The sequence below is a fragment of the Glandiceps talaboti genome, chromosome 15 (assembly GCF_964340395.1).
Source record: "Glandiceps talaboti chromosome 15, keGlaTala1.1, whole genome shotgun sequence".
NCBI lineage: Eukaryota > Metazoa > Hemichordata > Enteropneusta > Spengelidae > Glandiceps > Glandiceps talaboti.
In genome coordinates this window covers 2,165,322-2,185,116 of record NC_135563.1, presented here as the reverse complement: position 1 = coordinate 2,185,116, position 19,795 = coordinate 2,165,322, and the positions used below count along the sequence as shown (strand labels likewise).

The window sequence follows — 19,795 nt, the reverse complement described above, 5'->3', positions numbered from 1 at the left end:
GACAGCGTTATGATAGGAACCTTTTCAGCAGGGTATGTGCTGATTGCTTGTGACAGGTTCTCAAGTCAACCAAACAACTGCTGTGTCTGTTGATCGAATCATGCTGAGAGACATATGAATAGCTCACATATTGTATTTAAGTTGCATCGGTATGGACAAAGACATATGTCCACTCGGTTTTGGAATCCGTCTGAAAAATAGTAGCACACAGATCTATTCACTATTCTTATTTGTACTGAAAATATTCCAAATTTAAGAGTTATTCTTTAAGTCCATCTAGAAGGATGTTGAATGAGTAATTAAGAGCATACGTCTAGAATAACAAGCTGCTGGAATGAACAACGTTAGATAATAGGTTGATTAGGAGAAATTTACACGCCTCAGATATAACGCCTATGATTCATTGCAAGAAAACTCCCCGGGTTAAAGGTCACCTGCGCATCTGCTCGGGTGCTTGTCATGTCGTTATCGCATGTAACTTGGAAAGTGAGACATTGTCATCGGAGAGAAGGCATCTTGCTAATGAGAACCAAACTATGAGATAGCCTAGTCGTGATTAATAACACTGACTAACTCTCATCACGTACGTATTTCTTAAGTCACTTTTCACCGCTTGCCCTGTGTACAAGATGTTTAAAACATTAACAACAGGCACTAACCATCACTGGCCTTGTTGACTGGCTTGACGCAAATCAAGACACTTCAAACTTAATGGCATCAAAAGTTCAGAAAAGTAATGGCATCAAAAGTTCAGGAAATTAGAATCGTAAAAGCAATTTCAATGGTTTTCATAATTTTTGACTGGAATATGTACTGTAAATTTGTAAGGTCTTTTTTTATATCTTGATTTAGCTTTAGCTTTGTGTCTTCATTTATTGATGTAACAATGTCCTCTCTAATCAAGATTTCATTTAAATTGATGGTGTGAACATAGTCAAGATTTCATTTAAATTGATGGTGTGAACATAGTCAAGATTTCATTTAAATTGATGGTGTGAACACAGTCAAGATTTCATTTAAATTGATGGTGTGAACACAGTCAAAATTTCATTTAAATTGATGGTGTGAACACAGTCAAGATTTCATTTAAATTGATGGTGTGAACACAGTCAAGATTTCATTTAAATTGATGGTGTGAACATAGTCAAGATTTCATTTAAATTGATGGTGTGAACATAGTCAAGATTTCATTTAAATTGATGGTGTGAACATAGTCAAGATTTCATTTAAATTGATGGTGTGAACATAGTCAAAATTTCATTTAAATTGATGGTGTGAACATAGTCAAGATTTCATTTAAATTGATGGTGTGAACATAGTCAAGATTTCATTTAAATTGATGGTGTGAACATAGTCAAGATTTCATTTAAATTGATGGTGTGAACACAGTCAAGATTTCATTTAAATTGATGGTGTGAACATAGTCAAGATCTCATTTAAATTGATGGTGTGAACATAGTCAAGATCTCATTTAAATTGATGGTGTGAACATAGTCAAGATTTCATTTAAATTGATGGTGTGAACATAGTCAAGATTTCATTTAAATTGATGGTGTGAACATAGTCAAAATTTCATTTAAATTGATGGTGTGAACATAGTCAAGATTTCATTTAAATTGATGGTGTGAACATAGTCAAGATTTCATTTAAATTGATGGTGTGAACATAGTCAAGATTTCATTTAAATTGATGGTGTGAACACAGTCAAGATTTCATTTAAATTGATGGTGTGAACATAGTCAAGATTTCATTTAAATTGATGGTGTGAACACAGTCAAGATCTCATTTAAATTGATGGTGTGAACATAGTCAAGATTTCATTTAAATTGATGGTGTGAACACAGTCAAGATTTCATTTAAATTGATGGTGTGAACACAGTCAAGATTTCATTTAAATTGATGGTGTGAACATAGTCAAAATTTCATTTAAATTGATGGTGTGAACATAGTCAAGATTTCATTTAAATTGATGGTGTGAACATAGTCAAGATTTCATTTAAATTGATGGTGTGAACATAGTCAAGATTTCATTTAAATTGATGGTGTGAACATAGTCAAGATTTCATTTAAATTGATGGTGTGAACATAGTCAAGATTTCATTTAAATTGATGGTGTGAACATAGTCAAGATTTCATTTAAATTGATGGTGTGAACATAGTCAAGATCTCATTTAAATTGATGGTGTGAACATAGTCAAGATTTCATTTAAATTGATGGTGTGAACATAGTCAAGATTTCATTTAAATTGATGGTGTGAACATAGTCAAGATTTCATTTAAATTGATGGTGTGAACATAGTCAAAATTTCATTTAAATTGATGGTGTGAACACAGTCAAGATTTCATTTAAATTGATGGTGTGAACATAGTCAAGATTTCATTTAAATTGATGGTGTGAACATAGTCAAGATCTCATTTAAATTGATGGTGTGAACATAGTCAAGATTTCATTTAAATTGATGGTGTGAACATAGTCAAGATCTCATTTAAATTGATGGTGTGAACATAGTCAAGATTTCATTTAAATTGATGGTGTGAACATAGTCAAGATTTCATTTAAATTGATGGTGTGAACACAGTCAAGATTTCATTTAAATTGATGGTGTGAACACAGTCAAGATTTCATTTAAATTGATGGTGTGAACATAGTCAAGATTTCATTTAAATTGATGGTGTGAACATAGTCAAGATTTCATTTAAATTGATGGTGTGAACATAGTCAAGATTTCATTTAAATTGATGGTGTGAACACAGTCAAGATCTCATTTAAATTGATGGTGTGAACATAGTCAAGATTTCATTTAAATTGATGGTGTGAACATAGTCAAAATTTCATTTAAATTGATGGTGTGAACACAGTCAAGATTTCATTTAAATTGATGGTGTGAACATAGTCAAGATTTCATTTAAATTGATGGTGTGAACATAGTCAAGATTTCATTTAAATTGATGGTGTGAACATAGTCAAGATTTCATTTAAATTGATGGTGTGAACACAGTCAAAATTTCATTTAAATTGATGGTGTGAACACAGTCAAGATTTCATTTAAATTGATGGTGTGAACATAGTCAAGATTTCATTTAAATTGATGGTGTGAACATAGTCAAGATTTCATTTAAATTGATGGTGTGAACATAGTCAAGATTTCATTTAAATTGATGGTGTGAACATAGTCAAGATTTCATTTAAATTGATGGTGTGAACATAGTCAAGATTTCATTTAAATTGATGGTGTGAACATAGTCAAGATTTCATTTAAATTGATGGTGTGAACATAGTCAAGATCTCATTTAAATTGATGGTGTGAACATAGTCAAGATTTCATTTAAATTGATGGTGTGAACATAGTCAAGATTTCATTTAAATTGATGGTGTGAACACAGTCAAGATTTCATTTAAATTGATGGTGTGAACATAGTCAAGATTTCATTTAAATTGATGGTGTGAACATAGTCAAGATTTCATTTAAATTGATGGTGTGAACATAGTCAAGATTTCATTTAAAATGATGGTGTGAACATAGTCAAAATTTTAGTAGTTTTGCCAATTAATTAATGAAGTAATTATTGGCGTGACGATCCAAGTAATTGAATACACTACTTGTTTAAAAACAAAACAGTTTGAGACAATTAAAGTTTGATAGGTTACAAAATAGCATATGACTACGTAGAGTGATAATGATTAGTCACAATTTATTATGGCGATAAATAATATTGATAAATCCATACCGTGCTAGTAAGTACATCTATCTTAAGCTAGTAATATAAGTCCATACCGTGCTAGTAAGTACATCTATCTTAAGCTAGTAATAAAAATCCATACCGTGCTAGTAAGTACATCTATCTTAAGCTAGTAATATAAGTCCATACCGTGCTAGTAAGTACATTTATCTTAAGATAGTAATATAAATCCATACCGTGCTAGTAAGTACATCTATCTTAAGCTAGTAATATAAGTCCATACCGTGCTAGTAAGTACATTTATCTTAAGATAGTAATATAAATCCATACTGTGCTAGTAAGTACATTTATCTTAAGATAGTAATATAAATCCATACTGTGCTAGTAAGTACATTTATCTTAAGATAGTAATAAAAATTCATACCGTGCTAGTAACTACATTTATCTTAAGCTAGTAATAAAAATTCATACCGTGCTAGTAAGTACATTTATCTTAAGATAGTAATAAAAATCCATACCGTGCTAGTAAGTATATTTATCTTAAGATAGTAATAAAAATCCATACCGTGCTAGTAAGTATATTTATCTTAAGATAGTAATAAAAATCCATACCGTGCTAGTAAGTATATTTATCTTAAGATAGTAATAAAAATCCATACCGTGCTAGTAAGTACATCTATCTTAAGCTAGTAATAAAAATCCATACCGTGCTAGTAAGTACATCTATCTTAAGCTAGTAATATAAGTCCATACCGTGCTAGTAAGTACATTTATCTTAAGATAGTAATATAAATCCATACCGTGCTAGTAAGTACATCTATCTTAAGCTAGTAATATAAGTCCATACCGTGCTAGTAAGTACATTTATCTTAAGATAGTAATAAAAATCCATACCGTGCTAGTAAGTACATCTATCTTAAGCTAGTAATAAAAATCCATACCGTGCTAGTAAGTACATTTATCTTAAGCTAGTAATATAAGTCCATACCGTGCTAGTAAGTACATTTATCTTAAGATAGTAATAAAAATCCCTACCGTGCTAGTAAGTACATTTATCTTAAGCTAGTAATAAAAATCCCTACCGTGCTAGTAAGTACATCTATCTTAAGCTAGTAATAAAAATCCATACCGTGCTAGTAAGTACATTTATCTTAAACTTGTTATATACATATATGAATTCAACCTAGTCAAAGTTTGAACCACACTAATAAAAACACATTATATTCATACATGGAAATTTTTTCAGCTGCAGTAATTGTGGAGTTAATGTTTATTCCTTGGCATCTTGGGATTGCAGGGTTATTTTTTAGTGATGAAAGGCTGAGAAACAAATTATAACACTACAATTATTGTTGCTGGTAAAGGTTTGGTACTTTATATCACCTTATATTTCCCTTGTGAACAATGTAGAGGATTACAAACACATTTCTGGCTTGGGCCACAAAAATAGTTCTTAGGAACTAGTTGAGCTCGTGGCCCCAAAGCAGAACTCATTGTGATTATGCGGTGCGTTGTGTCAGACTGACAGCTTAGAAATTAATACAAAATCATATGACAAAAAGAGAATGAAGTAAGAACAGAAACAATACTGAAATCAATTTGTAAAAAGGTGTTGTTTTAAATGCAGTTCTATTTTTTTCAAAGAGTCAGGCAGAGAATTTCAATGTTTTGTTGCGTCGTATTTGAGGCCGCTATGTTGGTTTATGGAGAGGTTTACTTTTGGAATATAGAAATTGTCGTTCGTGGCAAGTCGTGTTGGGTAGTTGTGGGTACTATATCAATTTTATCAACCTTTATTGTCTATCGGAGTCGTAAGATGAAAATTGGAGTCACGGTGTTTATTTAAATTTTTGTCACTTTCAGCAATATTAATTTTGTAAAAAATTGAGTTTGTGCAGTTTTTATTCTGACATTTTAAAAAACATTATCCAGTGTTTAATATTCCATCGATTTTGAATCCAGTGTTTAATATTCCATCGATTTTGAATCCAGTGTTTAATATTCCATCGATTTTGAATCCAGTGTTTAATATTCCATCGATTTTGAATCCAGTGTTTAATATTCCATCGATTTTGAATCCAGTGTTTAATATTCCATCGATTTTGAATCCAGTGTTTAATATTCCATCGATTTTGAATCCAGTGTTTAATATTCCATCGATTTTGAATTCAGTAAATCTTGATTTAGAACCATTTATTCATATTTATAACAGTTACTGTATAATTTATTCATATTTATAACAGTTACTGTATAATTTATTCATATTTATAACAGTTACTGTATAATTTATTCATATTTATAACAGTTACTGTATAATTTATTCATATTTATAAGTTACTGTATAATTTATTCATATTTATAACAGTTACTGTATAATTTATTCATATTTATAACAGTTACTGTATAATTTATTCATATTTATAACAGTTACTGTATAATTTATTCATATTTATAGCAGTTACTGTATAATTTATTCATATTTATAACAGTTACTGTATAATTTATTCATATTTATAACAGTTACTGTATAATTTATTCATATTTATAACAGTTACTGTATAATTTGAATGCATAAGTAGATTTGAAACAAAATGTAATAATAAGACGGTATTTATAGCCAAAGAATAAACAACATTTGAACTATAAATATTTGTTGGATTTGCTTGAAATCACGTTGTTTCAATCGTGTAGAAGTATACAGATACTCCCTCGTATGATATTGGTATTTCAATATATCGTAAGTTCTATTTTGGTGAACGTTGGACTTCTCGTTGCATTTAGTTTTAGTAACAGTACGTGCATTAGTCTAGGAAATAACGTGACAAAGCAAATGATATACGAACGTATTCTAAAATTGGAAACATTGTGTCATATCCCACATAATGTCCGATTATTTAGTAATGTTTACGTTATGGACCAACCTACCCTAAATTTGATTCCAACATGAATGAATCATAAATCTATTTTGGGAATAACTGTAGTTGATGAGACTGGTCAAATACAACATTTTGAATAAAGAGTTGGAAAACTTGTCTTAACAACGGGAAGTGATCGTTAGGATCATATACAGGATGTAAGGATTTACGGAGGAAACAGGAAAATGGATTTTACGAGTCGTCTAAAGAAGGAAAATTTTAAGTTTGAACTAATCACCTACATAACCCTGGGAACATATGACATCATGAGAAAATGTGATCGTTCGAATTACAGACGACACATTGAACGTGCCGATCAGAAAGTTTGTAACTTACCACAAGTATCATGAGTGGGTAAAGCGTAGAATAGTGTAATACCACTAATTAAGTGTTTGAAGTGTCAGTTTATCAAAATATTTCAGTAAAAAATGTAAAGGAAACGCAGAAGGAGATGTTTTGTTACTTCAAGAACTATTGACTCTTTTATTTGTGTAAAGGTTGACATAATACCATGGCCGTTGAATCCTACATATACATATATGATATAAAGTGGACTTTGTTACAATATATATATATATATATATATATATATATATATATATATATATATATATATATATATATATATATATATATATATATATATATATATATATAAAGTGGACTTTGTTACAACATATATATAAAGTGGACTTTGTTACAATATATATATATATATATATATATATATATATATATAAAGTGGACTTTGTTACAATATATATATATATATATATATATATATATATAAAGTGGACTTTGTTACAATATATATATATATATATATATATATATATATATATATATAAAGTGGACTTTGTTACAATATATATATATATATATATATATATATATATATATATATATATATATATATATATATATATATATATATATATATATAAAGTGGACTTTGTTACAAAATATATGTTACAAACTGTCCATGAATTTGATGAATTGAAAGGACGTGTTCAATTTTTCTATGTTCTGTTCTTAATCCATTTGTATCGTCTGAATCAGTAAAGAATGGAAATGACGTACATTACCATATAAGGACATTAGAGGATCATCAAATGTTATATACTGTAATGATTGATATATTGTCATCACTTTGATACTCAGCTGTTCATAATACAAAGTCACAACACATTTATATATATATATATATATATATATATATATATATATATATATATATATATATATATATATATATATATATATATATATATACATTTGACTGATGATCGCACTATGCGTGAAACTCCGAGTTACAACTAAGAAAGAGTTCCAGTACTACCAAAACTATTACGCTCTGCCACTGCGGTATAGAGCACTGTCTTAGCAGATTGATACTCACCAAGTTATATATATATATATATATATATATATATATATATATATATATATATATATATATATATATATATATATATATATATATATATATATATATATATATATATATATATGTATGTATGTATGTATGTATGTATGTTATGTATGTATGTATGTATGTATGTATGTATGTATGTATGTATGTATGTATGTATGTAATGTATGGATGTGTATGTATGTATGTATGTATGTATGTATGTATGTATGTATGTATGTATGTATGTATGTATGTATGTATGTATGTATGTAATGTATGGATGTGTATGTATGTATGTATGTATGTATGTATGTATGTATGTATGTATGTATATGTATGTATGTATGTATGTATGTATGTATGTATGTATGGGGTGAATGTTTCAATTCCATTTGTCTATGTGAGCCGTCTTAATTTTGACACGGCAGCCACCTATAGCCCATTGACAGTGACACGTGTTTACAGATTGCAATTTGTTGTCGGGCATCGTCCTTTCAAACAGAAATGACGTCTGCAAAGGCTGGTTGTCATATGAGTATTCATTTAAGTTTGTCGTATGGTAAACCAATCAACCTCCGACTTAGCTCAAGGCACAATAGATATAAGTATAGAAATGGCTGTACAACAGCGAAACAGCCCTCAGATACATTACACTCAAAAAGCTTGTGCAAGGTTTAATGAAAATAAACAGAGAAAAGAGTCACCTTGAGATTGTCGATGTCAAAAAATGACGTCTTCTAGGTGATGAGGCAATGTATAATATAATATTAACAATAATGAAAAAAGTTTCACTTGGAAGATTAAATAGTTGTGTACAGGCTATCAGGATGTGGGTTGTGGTTATATAGATTTGTTAAAACCATTTTGAAAAACAAATGTCATGTAGTCTTATTAACATCCGGCATAGATTTAAATGTTTATTTTCAGTTCGTTACGTATACTTTCGATCTGAAGTGGCAAAGTTAATTCCTCCAGTACGAGACACCATGACGAATATAGCTTTGGAAATATACGTTACGAGATAACAAATAACAAACATAAAGACTCATAAGTCATAAGTTTTACCATTTTCTTCTAAATTTTGACATGTTTCCGAAAAGATAACTTCTGAGAATTAAGTTTGAAAAGACAACTCAGACAAATTAGAATTGCATGCATATTAATACATACATACAATATATTATCAGATGGGAATGTGAGCATTTTATACAACGACTTTAGGCGGCAATGTGATAATTTTACACCACACATTTTAGGCGGGAATGTGAGGATTGCACAGAAATAAATTTTAGGCAGATAGAAAAGTGCGAAGCATCGTCAACTATTTTCAACGTCAACTAATTTCCATCGTCAACTAATTTCTGGCAGGACAGTGTATTGGGGTTTAAGTCTCCTGTCGATGAAGTAAAATCATATTTACTTTAAATGACGATCTTAATAAAATCACACATAATACAAAATTTAAAGATGCCACTATCAAGTAATATATAATTTATTCACAAATGGTTTTGAGAGAGAAAGAAGTCTATGTACATTGTAATAAGATCCGTTCTTATTCCGGATAAAACACAACTATAGCTAGTTATCAGTTTTCCACATCTGTTTGTTGGTGTAGAACTTAGAAAGGCGAATATAATATTCCTTGAAAACTTCGTCTGGTACACTTGATTTACGAGGAAAGAATGGGTGAACCGAATTTGTACCCAAACCCGCTTGTTAAGGTCAGTTTATCATCTAGTATTATTGACTGACAAATATTTGTTCCAATTACTAAAGTTTATCAATGTTTCGGTCGTCGTCACACTCAAAATGTTGTGTTCTACTTTCATCCAATTCTTCGTCTTCGTCGTCGCCTTCTTCTTCTTCTTCTTCTTCTTCTAAAGATGTCCCTGACACTTCTGGAAAGTTCTTAGACGCTGAAAGGTCGTTTCTCATTTCTTCCATATCCCTTTTAAGTTTAGCTCTTCTGTTTTGAAACCATGTTATTACTTGTGAGCTTGTTAAGCCAAGAGTTGATGCAATCTCGTCTCTGTCTCCAGGAGAAAGATATTTCTGGTACATAAAACGTCTCTCGAGTTCGAATAATTGGTGATTGCTAAAGGCAGTCCGCGACTTCCGTTTTCTTCGGACATTCTGACGGTGGCTGAAAACGTTAAGATGCGTTCTTCTTCCATCACTTGCAGCTGCTGTATAAATACAAAATAATTTGAAGTAAAACTTTCTTGACATGTGAGAATATATATGTTTCATTTACCTATATTACATTTGTTGATCAATGGACAAAAATCGCCCCACCCTGCAACGTAAACTCATCAACCAATCGTTGCGATTTGTGTAGAATACTAATTGTAGCTACATACAAAAATAATTAAAACCCATGACATCACCTTCAGATTGAAATCGCAACAGCTGTAGCTCAAAGCATAACTTTCTTATCCCTGTTCCGTACAAACTTACTTTCAACCTGTCTTGTATTTGCTCATAAATTTCCTCTAAAACTAATCTTATTTACTGTGTATATCTGTCAAGCGTATATTGATGTTTACAGTGATCTAACTCTATGCACAACACATCCCATTGCCAATAACAGATCTTCATGTTTGTAAAAATTGACCTACACTTGATACTACATAGGAAATCATACTGGCATGTATGAACATTGTTAGCGTTCATATATAGCAATGATGTAATGTAGACGACTTATCAACAAGTAATTATCATGGCGGAATTTGAACTGTTATTCGCCAAGTTTTGATTGACTTCTCAAAACTGTCACCGCAATCTAATATTCTGTTCATGTTTTTTTTTTACAGACAATCACGCTGGTTACAGAAAGGAAGTTATTGAATATTCAAGGGAGACATTGATTGTACTTGGTGGCATTTACAGCAATATAGACATGTAATAAGTTTCCGTCGCTTAACTCGGCCACCATATTATGTATTTATACATCTTATTCTTTTCAGTTTAAGAACTGAAACGTTTATTACGTGTTGATTCATAAAATAAAGTGACAGCTTAAGTGAAATGAGATAAGTCGAAGAGATAAAACATTCTAGGAGTGTCTTGTTGAACTATCGTCCATATGTAAAATGCATTTAAAATTCTGATTCTGAATTATTACAGTAAATTAAATTTCTTTGTCTTTTTATGTTGACGTATATATTATAAGTATTAACTAGTTCTCCATCTGGAATGGTATCCAGTGTTCACTATTGAAAAGTATAATGACATCGTGAATAAATACATACAGCTCTATCTGTCAACTTAGATAGTCATATTTTCTCTCTACGTGGGTGGTATTCATGAAGTGTCTCATATTTAAACCCAAATAGGATGAAATTAATAATATAAGTGAACTCGCCTTTTTCATTAATAGATTTGTATCTAATTCGAATTGTCAGTATATCATTGACCGACAGATCGGTTATCGAAATTCAACACCATTGTGATCACTAAAACTGGACAACAAAAATTTTTAAAGTCATCAAAAAGGAAGCACGGCAGAAGATTAATCTCATTAGCGCCAGGTTCTGCCAAGTCGGTTTTAACTTTTAGCATATCATTTTTATATTGTCATTTTTTGGGTAAAATATCAACTTGAATTGCGACTGAATAGGAAACAAATTCGTTATTTGATGTACTGATATGTTGCCGTGTCAACAATTTGGTTCAAATGTAACCATATTTATGAAAAGAGTCATTTAAATACATTCCCTGTAACTTATTTCAGATCGTAGAGAAGTGACCGGAATGTTAACATTGGGCTACCAGTTCAATGATACAAAACCAACGCATCACGATGTATTTAGGTTTCCAATCACATATGACACCGTGTTTGTTATTTTGTTTTCATGACACTCGACCGCCACTGTCCGCCTGAGTAAACTCGTCTGGTGGTTTAACAAACTAAGTGTCAGTCTTGGCTGACGATACTTGTTGTCTACAGTATAGAGATTTGCTGTAGTTCACGCCATTAACAACATCCAAATCTAATCAAATAACAGTATAGAGATTTGCTGTAGTTCACGCCATTAACAACATCCAAATCTAATCAAATAACAGTATAGAGAGTTGCTATAGTTCACTCCATTAACAGCAGTCAATTCTAATCAAATAACAGTATAGAGATTTGCTATAGTTCATTCCATTAACAACAGTCAATTCTAATCAAATAACAGTATAGAGATTTGCTATAGTTCACTCCATTAACAACAGTCAATTCTAATCAAATAACAGTATAGAGATTTGCTATAGTTCACTCCATTAACAGCAGTCAATTCTAATCAAATAACAGTATAGAGATTTGCTGTAGTTCACGCCATTAACAACATCCAAATTTAATCAAATAACAGTATATAGATTTGCTATAGTACACTCCATTAACAACAGTCAATTCTAATCAAATAACAATATAGAGATTTGCTGTAGTTCACGCCATTAACAACATCCAAATCTAATCAAATAACAGTATAGAGATTTGCTGTAGTTCACGCCATTAACAACATCCTAATCTAATCAAATAACAGTATAGAGATTTGCTGTAGTTCACGCCATTAACAACATCCAAATCTAATCAAATAACAGTATAGAGTTGCTATAGTTCATTCGATTAACAGCAGTCAATTCTAATCAAATAACAGTATAGAGATTTGCTGTAGTTCATGCCATTAACAACATCCAAATCTAATCAAATAACAGTATAGAGATTTGCTATAGTTCACGCCATTAACAACATCCAATTCTAATCAAATAACAGTATAGAGTTGCTATAGTATATTCCATTAACAATAGTCAATTCTAATCAAATAACAGTATAGAGATTTGACATACTTCACTCCATTAACAACAGTCAAATCTAATCAAATAACAGTATAGAGAGTTGCTATAGTACACTCCATTAACAACAGTCAATTCTAATCAAATAACAGTATAGAGATTTGCTATACTTCACTTGATTAACAGCAGTCAATTCTAATCAAATAACAGTATAGAGATTTGCTATACTTCACTCCATTAACAACAGTCAATTCTAATCAAATAACAGTATAGAGATTTGCTGTAGTTCACGCCATTAACAACATCCAAATCTAATCAAATAACAGTATAGAGATTTGCTGTAGTTCACGCCATTAACAACATCCAAATCTAATCAAATAACAGTATAGAGATTTGCTGTAGTTCACGCCATTAACAACATCCAAATCTAATCAAATAACAATATAGAGATTTGCTGTAGTTCACGCCATTAACATCATCCAAATCTAATCAAATAACATTATAGAGATTTGCTGTAGTTCACGCCATTAACAACAGTCAATTCTAATCAAATAACAGTATAGAGATTTGCTATACTTCACTCCATTAACAACAGTCAATTCTAATCAAATAACAGTATAGAGATTTGCTGTAGTTCACGCCATTAACAACATCCAAATCTAATCAAATAACAGTATAGAGTTGCTATAGTTCACTCCATTAACAATAGTCAATTCTAATCAAATAACAGTATAGAGATTTGCTGTAGTTCACTCCATTAACAACAGTCAATTCTAATCAGATAACAGTATAGAGATTTGACATACTTCACTCCATTAACAACAGTCAATTCTAATCAAATAACAGTATAGAGATTTGCTATACTTCACTCGATTAACAGCAGTCAATTCTAATCAAATAACAGTATAGAGATTTGCTATACTTCACTCCATTAACAACAGTCAATTCTAATCAAATAACAGTATAGAGATTTGCTATACTTCACTCGATTAACAGCAGTCAATTCTAATCAAATAACAGTATAGAGATTTGCTATAGTTCAGTACATTAACAACAGTCAATTCTAATCAAATAACAGTATAGAGATTTGCTATACTTCACTCGATTAACAACAGTCAATTCTAATCAAATAACAGTATAGAGATTTGCTATAGTTCATTCCATTAACAACAGTCAATTCTAATCAAATAACAGTATAGAGATTTGCTATAGTTCATTCCATTAACAACAGTCAATTCTAATCAAATAACAGTATAGAGATTTGCTATACTTCACTCGATTAACAGCAGTCAATTCTAATCAAATAACAGTATAGAGATTTGCTATAGTTCAGTACATTAACAACAGTTAATTCTAATCAAATAACAGTATAGAGATTTGCTATACTTCACTCGATTAACAACAGTCAATTCTAATCAAATAACAATATAGAGATTTGCTATAGTTCAGTACATTAACAGCAGTCAAATCTAATCAAATAACAGTATAGAGATTTTCTATAGTTCACTCCATTAACAACAGTCAATTCTAATCAAATAACAATATAGAGATTTGCTATATTTCACTCCATTAACAACGGTCAATTCTAATCAAATAACAATATAGAGATTTGCTATTGTTCACTCCATTAACAACAGTCAAATCTAATCAAATAACAGTATAGAGATTTGCTGTAGTTCACTCCATTAACAACAGTCAAATCTAATCAAATAACAGTATAGAGATTTGCTGTAGTTCACTCGATTAACAACGGTCAATTCTAATCAAATAACAATATAGAGATTTGCTATAGTTCACTCCATTAACAACGGTCAATTCTAATCAAATAACAATATAGAGATTTGCTATTGTTCACTCCATTAACAACAGTCAATTCTAATCAAATAACAGTATAGAGATTTGCTATAGTTCACTCCATTAACAACGGTCAATTCTAATCAAATAACAATATAGAGATTTGCTATAGTTCACTCGATTAACAACAGTCAATTCTAATCAAATAACAATATAGAGATTTGCTGTAGTTCACTCGATTAACAACAGTCAATTCTAATCAAATAACAATATAGAGATTTGCTATAGTTCACTCCATTAACAACGGTCAATTCTAATCAAATAACAATATAGAGATTTGCTATTGTTCACTCCATTAACAACAGTCAATTCTAATCAAATAACAGTATAGAGATTTGCTGTAGTTCACTCCATTAACAACAGTCAAATCTAATCAAATAACAGTATAGAGATTTGCTGTAGTTCACTCGATTAACAACGGTCAAATCTAATCAAATAACAGTATAGAGAGTTGCTATAGTTCACTCCATTAACAACGGTCAATTCTAATCAAATAACAGTATAGAGATTTGCTGTAGTTCACTCGATTAACAACGGTCAAATCTAATCAAATAACAGTATAGAGATTTGCTGTAGTTCACTCGATTAACAGCAGTCAATTCTAATCAAATAACAGTATAGAGATTTGCTATAGTTCAGTACATTAACAACAGTCAAATCTAATCAAATAACAGTATAGAGATTTGCTATAGTACACTCGATTAACAGCAGTCAATTCTAATCAAATAACAGTATAGAGATTTGCTATAGTTCAGTACATTAACAACAGTCAAATCTAATCAAGTAACATTCTATTTCAAGTCAGAAATGCAACTTTGAATTTTTGACTTCATGTTCTACTAGACCAATTATTTGAAGTGTTTTGACTATCCATATCAAAGTTGAAATGTTAAAGTTTAATTATAACTGCTTTTAAAACCACCTCCTGACCTAGTTTTAATCAATTTAATGTCACAGTACTGAACTGTATTCAAATTATACATTTAGAACATAGAATAACATTGATTAAGAAGTATTGTTTTTATCCCTGTCACAACATAACGTTATGATGGTTGACATTCGTTGCGGTAAGCGTAAGTAAAAACTACCTCTATTGGTTCTGATTCAAGACTTATCTCTCTAAAAAAAAAAGTTCAAAACAGTTCTCTTCTAATCATTAAACTGTCGATTTCAAGAATGACAAGTCTCAACGTACAATGGTTGTGTATGAAATAGTAGATATTACTCGTAGGGTCAGACCATTTAGTGCCAAGGGAGAGGGGAATGTGGGCTTTATGATGTTTTCCAATCACCATTATACAACATGCTGCCATGCATACCGCATTTTATTTTAGGTGGAGTCATGGATCCTTATTTTTATGTGAATAAATCCTCCACGTAGCATAAAGCACATCAGATATTGAAACTAGAACTTTGCAAAGTTTGTGTGAAAGTAACACGTCAAATTATGCGTTAGGTGTAGAACAAATCAATAACTAACAGTGTCAGGTAAGGAAATTCTATGAAATATTACAATATAATAAGTCCTAAACAAATGGCATGGTTCCGATTACGCTCAATGTTAGAATAGGTGGGGGTAGGTAGAATTAAAAGTGTTTTTTTTTTCATGTGTGAGTTTCTAGTTCAGATTATGTTTTCCGTTGATTTCCATACGGTCTCTGTGTTATTGGTTTCTTCCCATCAGATGTATAGCCATTATAGATTGGAAGAACAGTTTTATATTGTCTTTTTAAGTTGATGTCAGTTTCCGCATCCACTATTTCTAGCGAGACTTCACAATTTTCGCGATTTCATTTATTTTTTCTCGAATATGTAACAAAAAGTTCGGGGTCGGTAGTGAAAAACCAGGGACATCACTAGAAGAAGGAGGAGGAGGGGGCGACGACGATGACGACGACGACGAAGAAGAAGAATTGGATGAAAAAAGAACGCAACATTTTGAGTGTGACGACGACCGAAACATTGATAAACTTTAGTAATTGGAACAAATATTTGTCAGTCAATAATACTAGATGATAAACTAACATTAACAAGCGGGTTTGGGTAAAAATTCGGTTCACCCATTCTTTCCTCGCAAATCAAGTGTACCAGACGAAGTTTTCAAGGAATATTATATTCGCCTTTCTAAGTTCTACACCAACAAACAAATGTGGAAAACTGATAACTAGCTGCAGTTGTGTTTTATCCGGAATAAGAACGGATCTTATTAAATATGTACATAGACATCTTTCTCTCTCAAAACCATTTGTGAATAAATTATATATTACTTGATAGTGGCATCTTTAAATTTTGTATTATGTGTGATTTTATCGTCAGACGTCGTCGTTTGCCATATAGCAGAAGATTGTCTTTGAACATATATAGCAAAATACGGGGCAAGTTGTTAACTTATGAAGTTGTTTACTTCTAATTATGATTTATTTCACCAAGTGATAGGTTCTGTTGGCAGTGTTCTCAAAAGGTAAGGACGTACACAACCTATACTACATATGTCACTAACCTAACGTCTGTGGGTTTTTTGGTAAACGGTATAAATGTGCCTGTATATTCAGATTCTATAGCTTAATGTTATGACTTATGAAATAGTAAAATGGAGATGACTAATCTATGTACTGATGCAAAACTCTTCACACGTCAAATTCCAACCAATTAAGCATTGGTACACAACTACCAAAGTAAGAAATCCGTAAGACATGTGCTGTGATGATCCTTAATATGCGAGTTTCTTTCGTAAACACAGAATAGAATATATGCCATCTCGGTCGAGTATGTTGTACATTGTCCTCTATAACATAAACATTAAATTTTAAATTGAATGTTTTCTTTAATTATCCCTTGGCTAGTTATTTTTTGGCGGTCATTGTTCTAAACTAAATATTTGCTGTTATACTATGGTGACACCTATAACAGGCTCTAATGAAACTCTTCCATTTGATCAAGTGTATTGTACGGTATATACACATTTTGAAAGGGTTGCGGAAGTATTTTTGGTACACCATACACGATATGTCACATGATGGTTTTGGCCAAAAGTCCAAGACTGAAAAATGACCAGCAAATTGATGCGATATTTGATTGAGACATTCCCGGCTGTTCTAAACAAGAATACGGAATCAGACCTGTTTGTGGTAACTCAAAACATGTACATTTGTTCAATATCTGATATGTTTACTCGAAAGTGATGTCTGATTTACGAATTGTTGATGGATTATCTGATCTAATAAACGTTCCTTTATTTCGTTGGTTTCTTACCTGTATATGAAAACAGTTGATTTGTAGTATAATGACGTGTACTATCGTGTCATTTGACAGTATTTTGTATTTCCATTACAGTACTTGTTAGCAAATATGCACAGAATACAGATAGTATTGGACAATGACTCTACTAGTAACTATTCATCTAGTTGTCGGAACCCAAATAGTTGACATCAAATTCCATACTAGATTACTAGTCTTACTCACAATGAAAGGAGAGGGACATTGTCAAAATCGAGTCCCGACTTATTCCGTCTGCAAGCAGGACGAATTTCACACACACACACACACACACACACACACACACACACACACACACACACACACACACACACACAGCTGATTGCATCCTGCGAATAAACCCGCCGTTATTTTCTATCAACAATCATCGTGTCTAGCTATCAACGATCTGAAACCTTGAAAAGTTGTATCACATTGTTTATACTCAATATCGATGCAGTAGCCATGATATGCTAATCAACGTATTATTAGAATATTAGTGCGATATTACTGACATAGCTTGTAATATGATTTGCATCAACCTGTGGTTGATTTTCACAACAGTAGTAAATTTGAAAATAACACTGGTACGCCCATTTATAGTTACATGTAAGGTAACCGTGCGTGAATTGGTAGTACTAGTACGGTATTTAAACTTCATGTATATGCATTATGTTCCAGTCTTAGCTTTTTGTATATGGAGTGTGAATTCAAGACGCAAGATCTCTGCCAAGAGCTAGAGATAAATTAATATTTTCAACAATTAACTTTAACAAAAAATCCATAATTCGATAATACTTGGGGTGTGTCACTTCGAATGTACTTTTCCCAAACTTTCAGATATCAGTGTTTTCAAGGGTGGTCGCATAGAGAAGCCTACATTCTGAGGGTGCCTTCATATTATACACTTAGGAAGTTTCATTGCAAGTGTTGTATCAGCCGTCTCTATTGCAACAAAACTTTTTGCCTTCTCGATTTAATTTACTATTTTATAATTATTTTATTCAATTCTTATACTCATTTTTGCCGAGCATAGTTTTTTCCCTACTGAAAATTCTCGAATGCTCCTCCCACGAAATATTGTATGATTTACCCGGCTTCAAGGTACAAATCCAAAATTATTCAAACACGATTTTTTTAACAGCGAGAATTACTCCCATGAAGAATTCTTTCAACTGTTTTCTTGTGTCTAAGAATGTGAACATAGTTTATTTGCTAGTAGGCTTACATGCTATAATATTTTAAAAATCGTTAAAAGATGGGGCAACTTTCCAAAAGTATAGAAGTTGTGGATGTTACAATTATAGTATCATACAGTTAGTCTAGTACATGGGTGAATAACTTAGCCTATCGGAGACAAGACTTTTTGATTAATCCTCTCATATACATGTAATACATACCTTCAGCTGTTTTGATTATATTCTCTTCTAAGCCCTTGAAAGTATCTTTGGTCAGTTCTTCCAATGCGTTCAGTGGGTTGTGGGAACCGCTGTTAAGATTTTTGGTGTGTCCTCCCAGCCTGTCGTCGAAGTCAACTCTACCGGGGTGAACATGCCTGGCTGAGACGCTGTCAGAATTAGGAAATGTCCCATCGTTAACTCGTCGAGGATTTCGACTGGGATTCGACTTAAGAATGTCTTGTATAGAAAATGGTGTCAGAGGTTTGTTAGGTGCAGCCGGTGGTGGAAGACGAACTTTTGACAAATGTTCGACAGGGTCCGGCGCACCATCCTCCGTCGTCCGAGACGTCTGTTTACGCCGTTTATGCTCTGGCATATCTGTTATAATGAGTGCAACACAAAACAGAGTGCTTGATCGTATGAGTCAATGCACTAGTCGTCGTTAACAAGACTTCCTCTTAAACGTGTAATATGATTCACGGCCTCATGACTGGATA

General features: G+C 31.6%; 1 protein-coding gene across 2 annotated transcripts; it reads right to left on the bottom strand.

Annotated features, from left to right (window-relative positions):
- Window positions 1–9,204: 9,204 nt before the first annotated feature.
- LOC144446628 (transcription factor LBX2-like) lies at window positions 9,205–19,795 on the bottom strand. 2 transcript variants are annotated; one of them, XM_078136431.1, is made up of 2 exons: window positions 19,299–19,795; window positions 9,205–10,193 (listed from the first exon to the last, which is right to left on the bottom strand). In XM_078136431.1, exons 1-2 carry the CDS (start codon window positions 19,672–19,674, stop codon window positions 9,781–9,783), a joined length of 789 nt encoding a protein of 262 aa, XP_077992557.1. In that variant the 5' UTR covers window positions 19,675–19,795; the 3' UTR covers window positions 9,205–9,780. The 2 variants fall into 2 exon arrangements, with proteins under 2 accessions (XP_077992557.1, XP_077992556.1); XM_078136430.1 differs by having other exon boundaries at window positions 9,206–10,196.

Excerpts from the sequence above, each read along its gene's own strand:
- LOC144446628 (XM_078136430.1), bottom strand. The coding sequence starts at position 19,674 with ATGCCAGAGCATAAACGGCGTAAACAGACGTCTCGGACGACGGAGGAT. Across the intron at positions 10,197-19,298 it reads TATAATCAAAACAGCTGAAG|CAGCTGCAAGTGATGGAAGA; the intron begins GTATGTATTACA and ends GTATTTATACAG.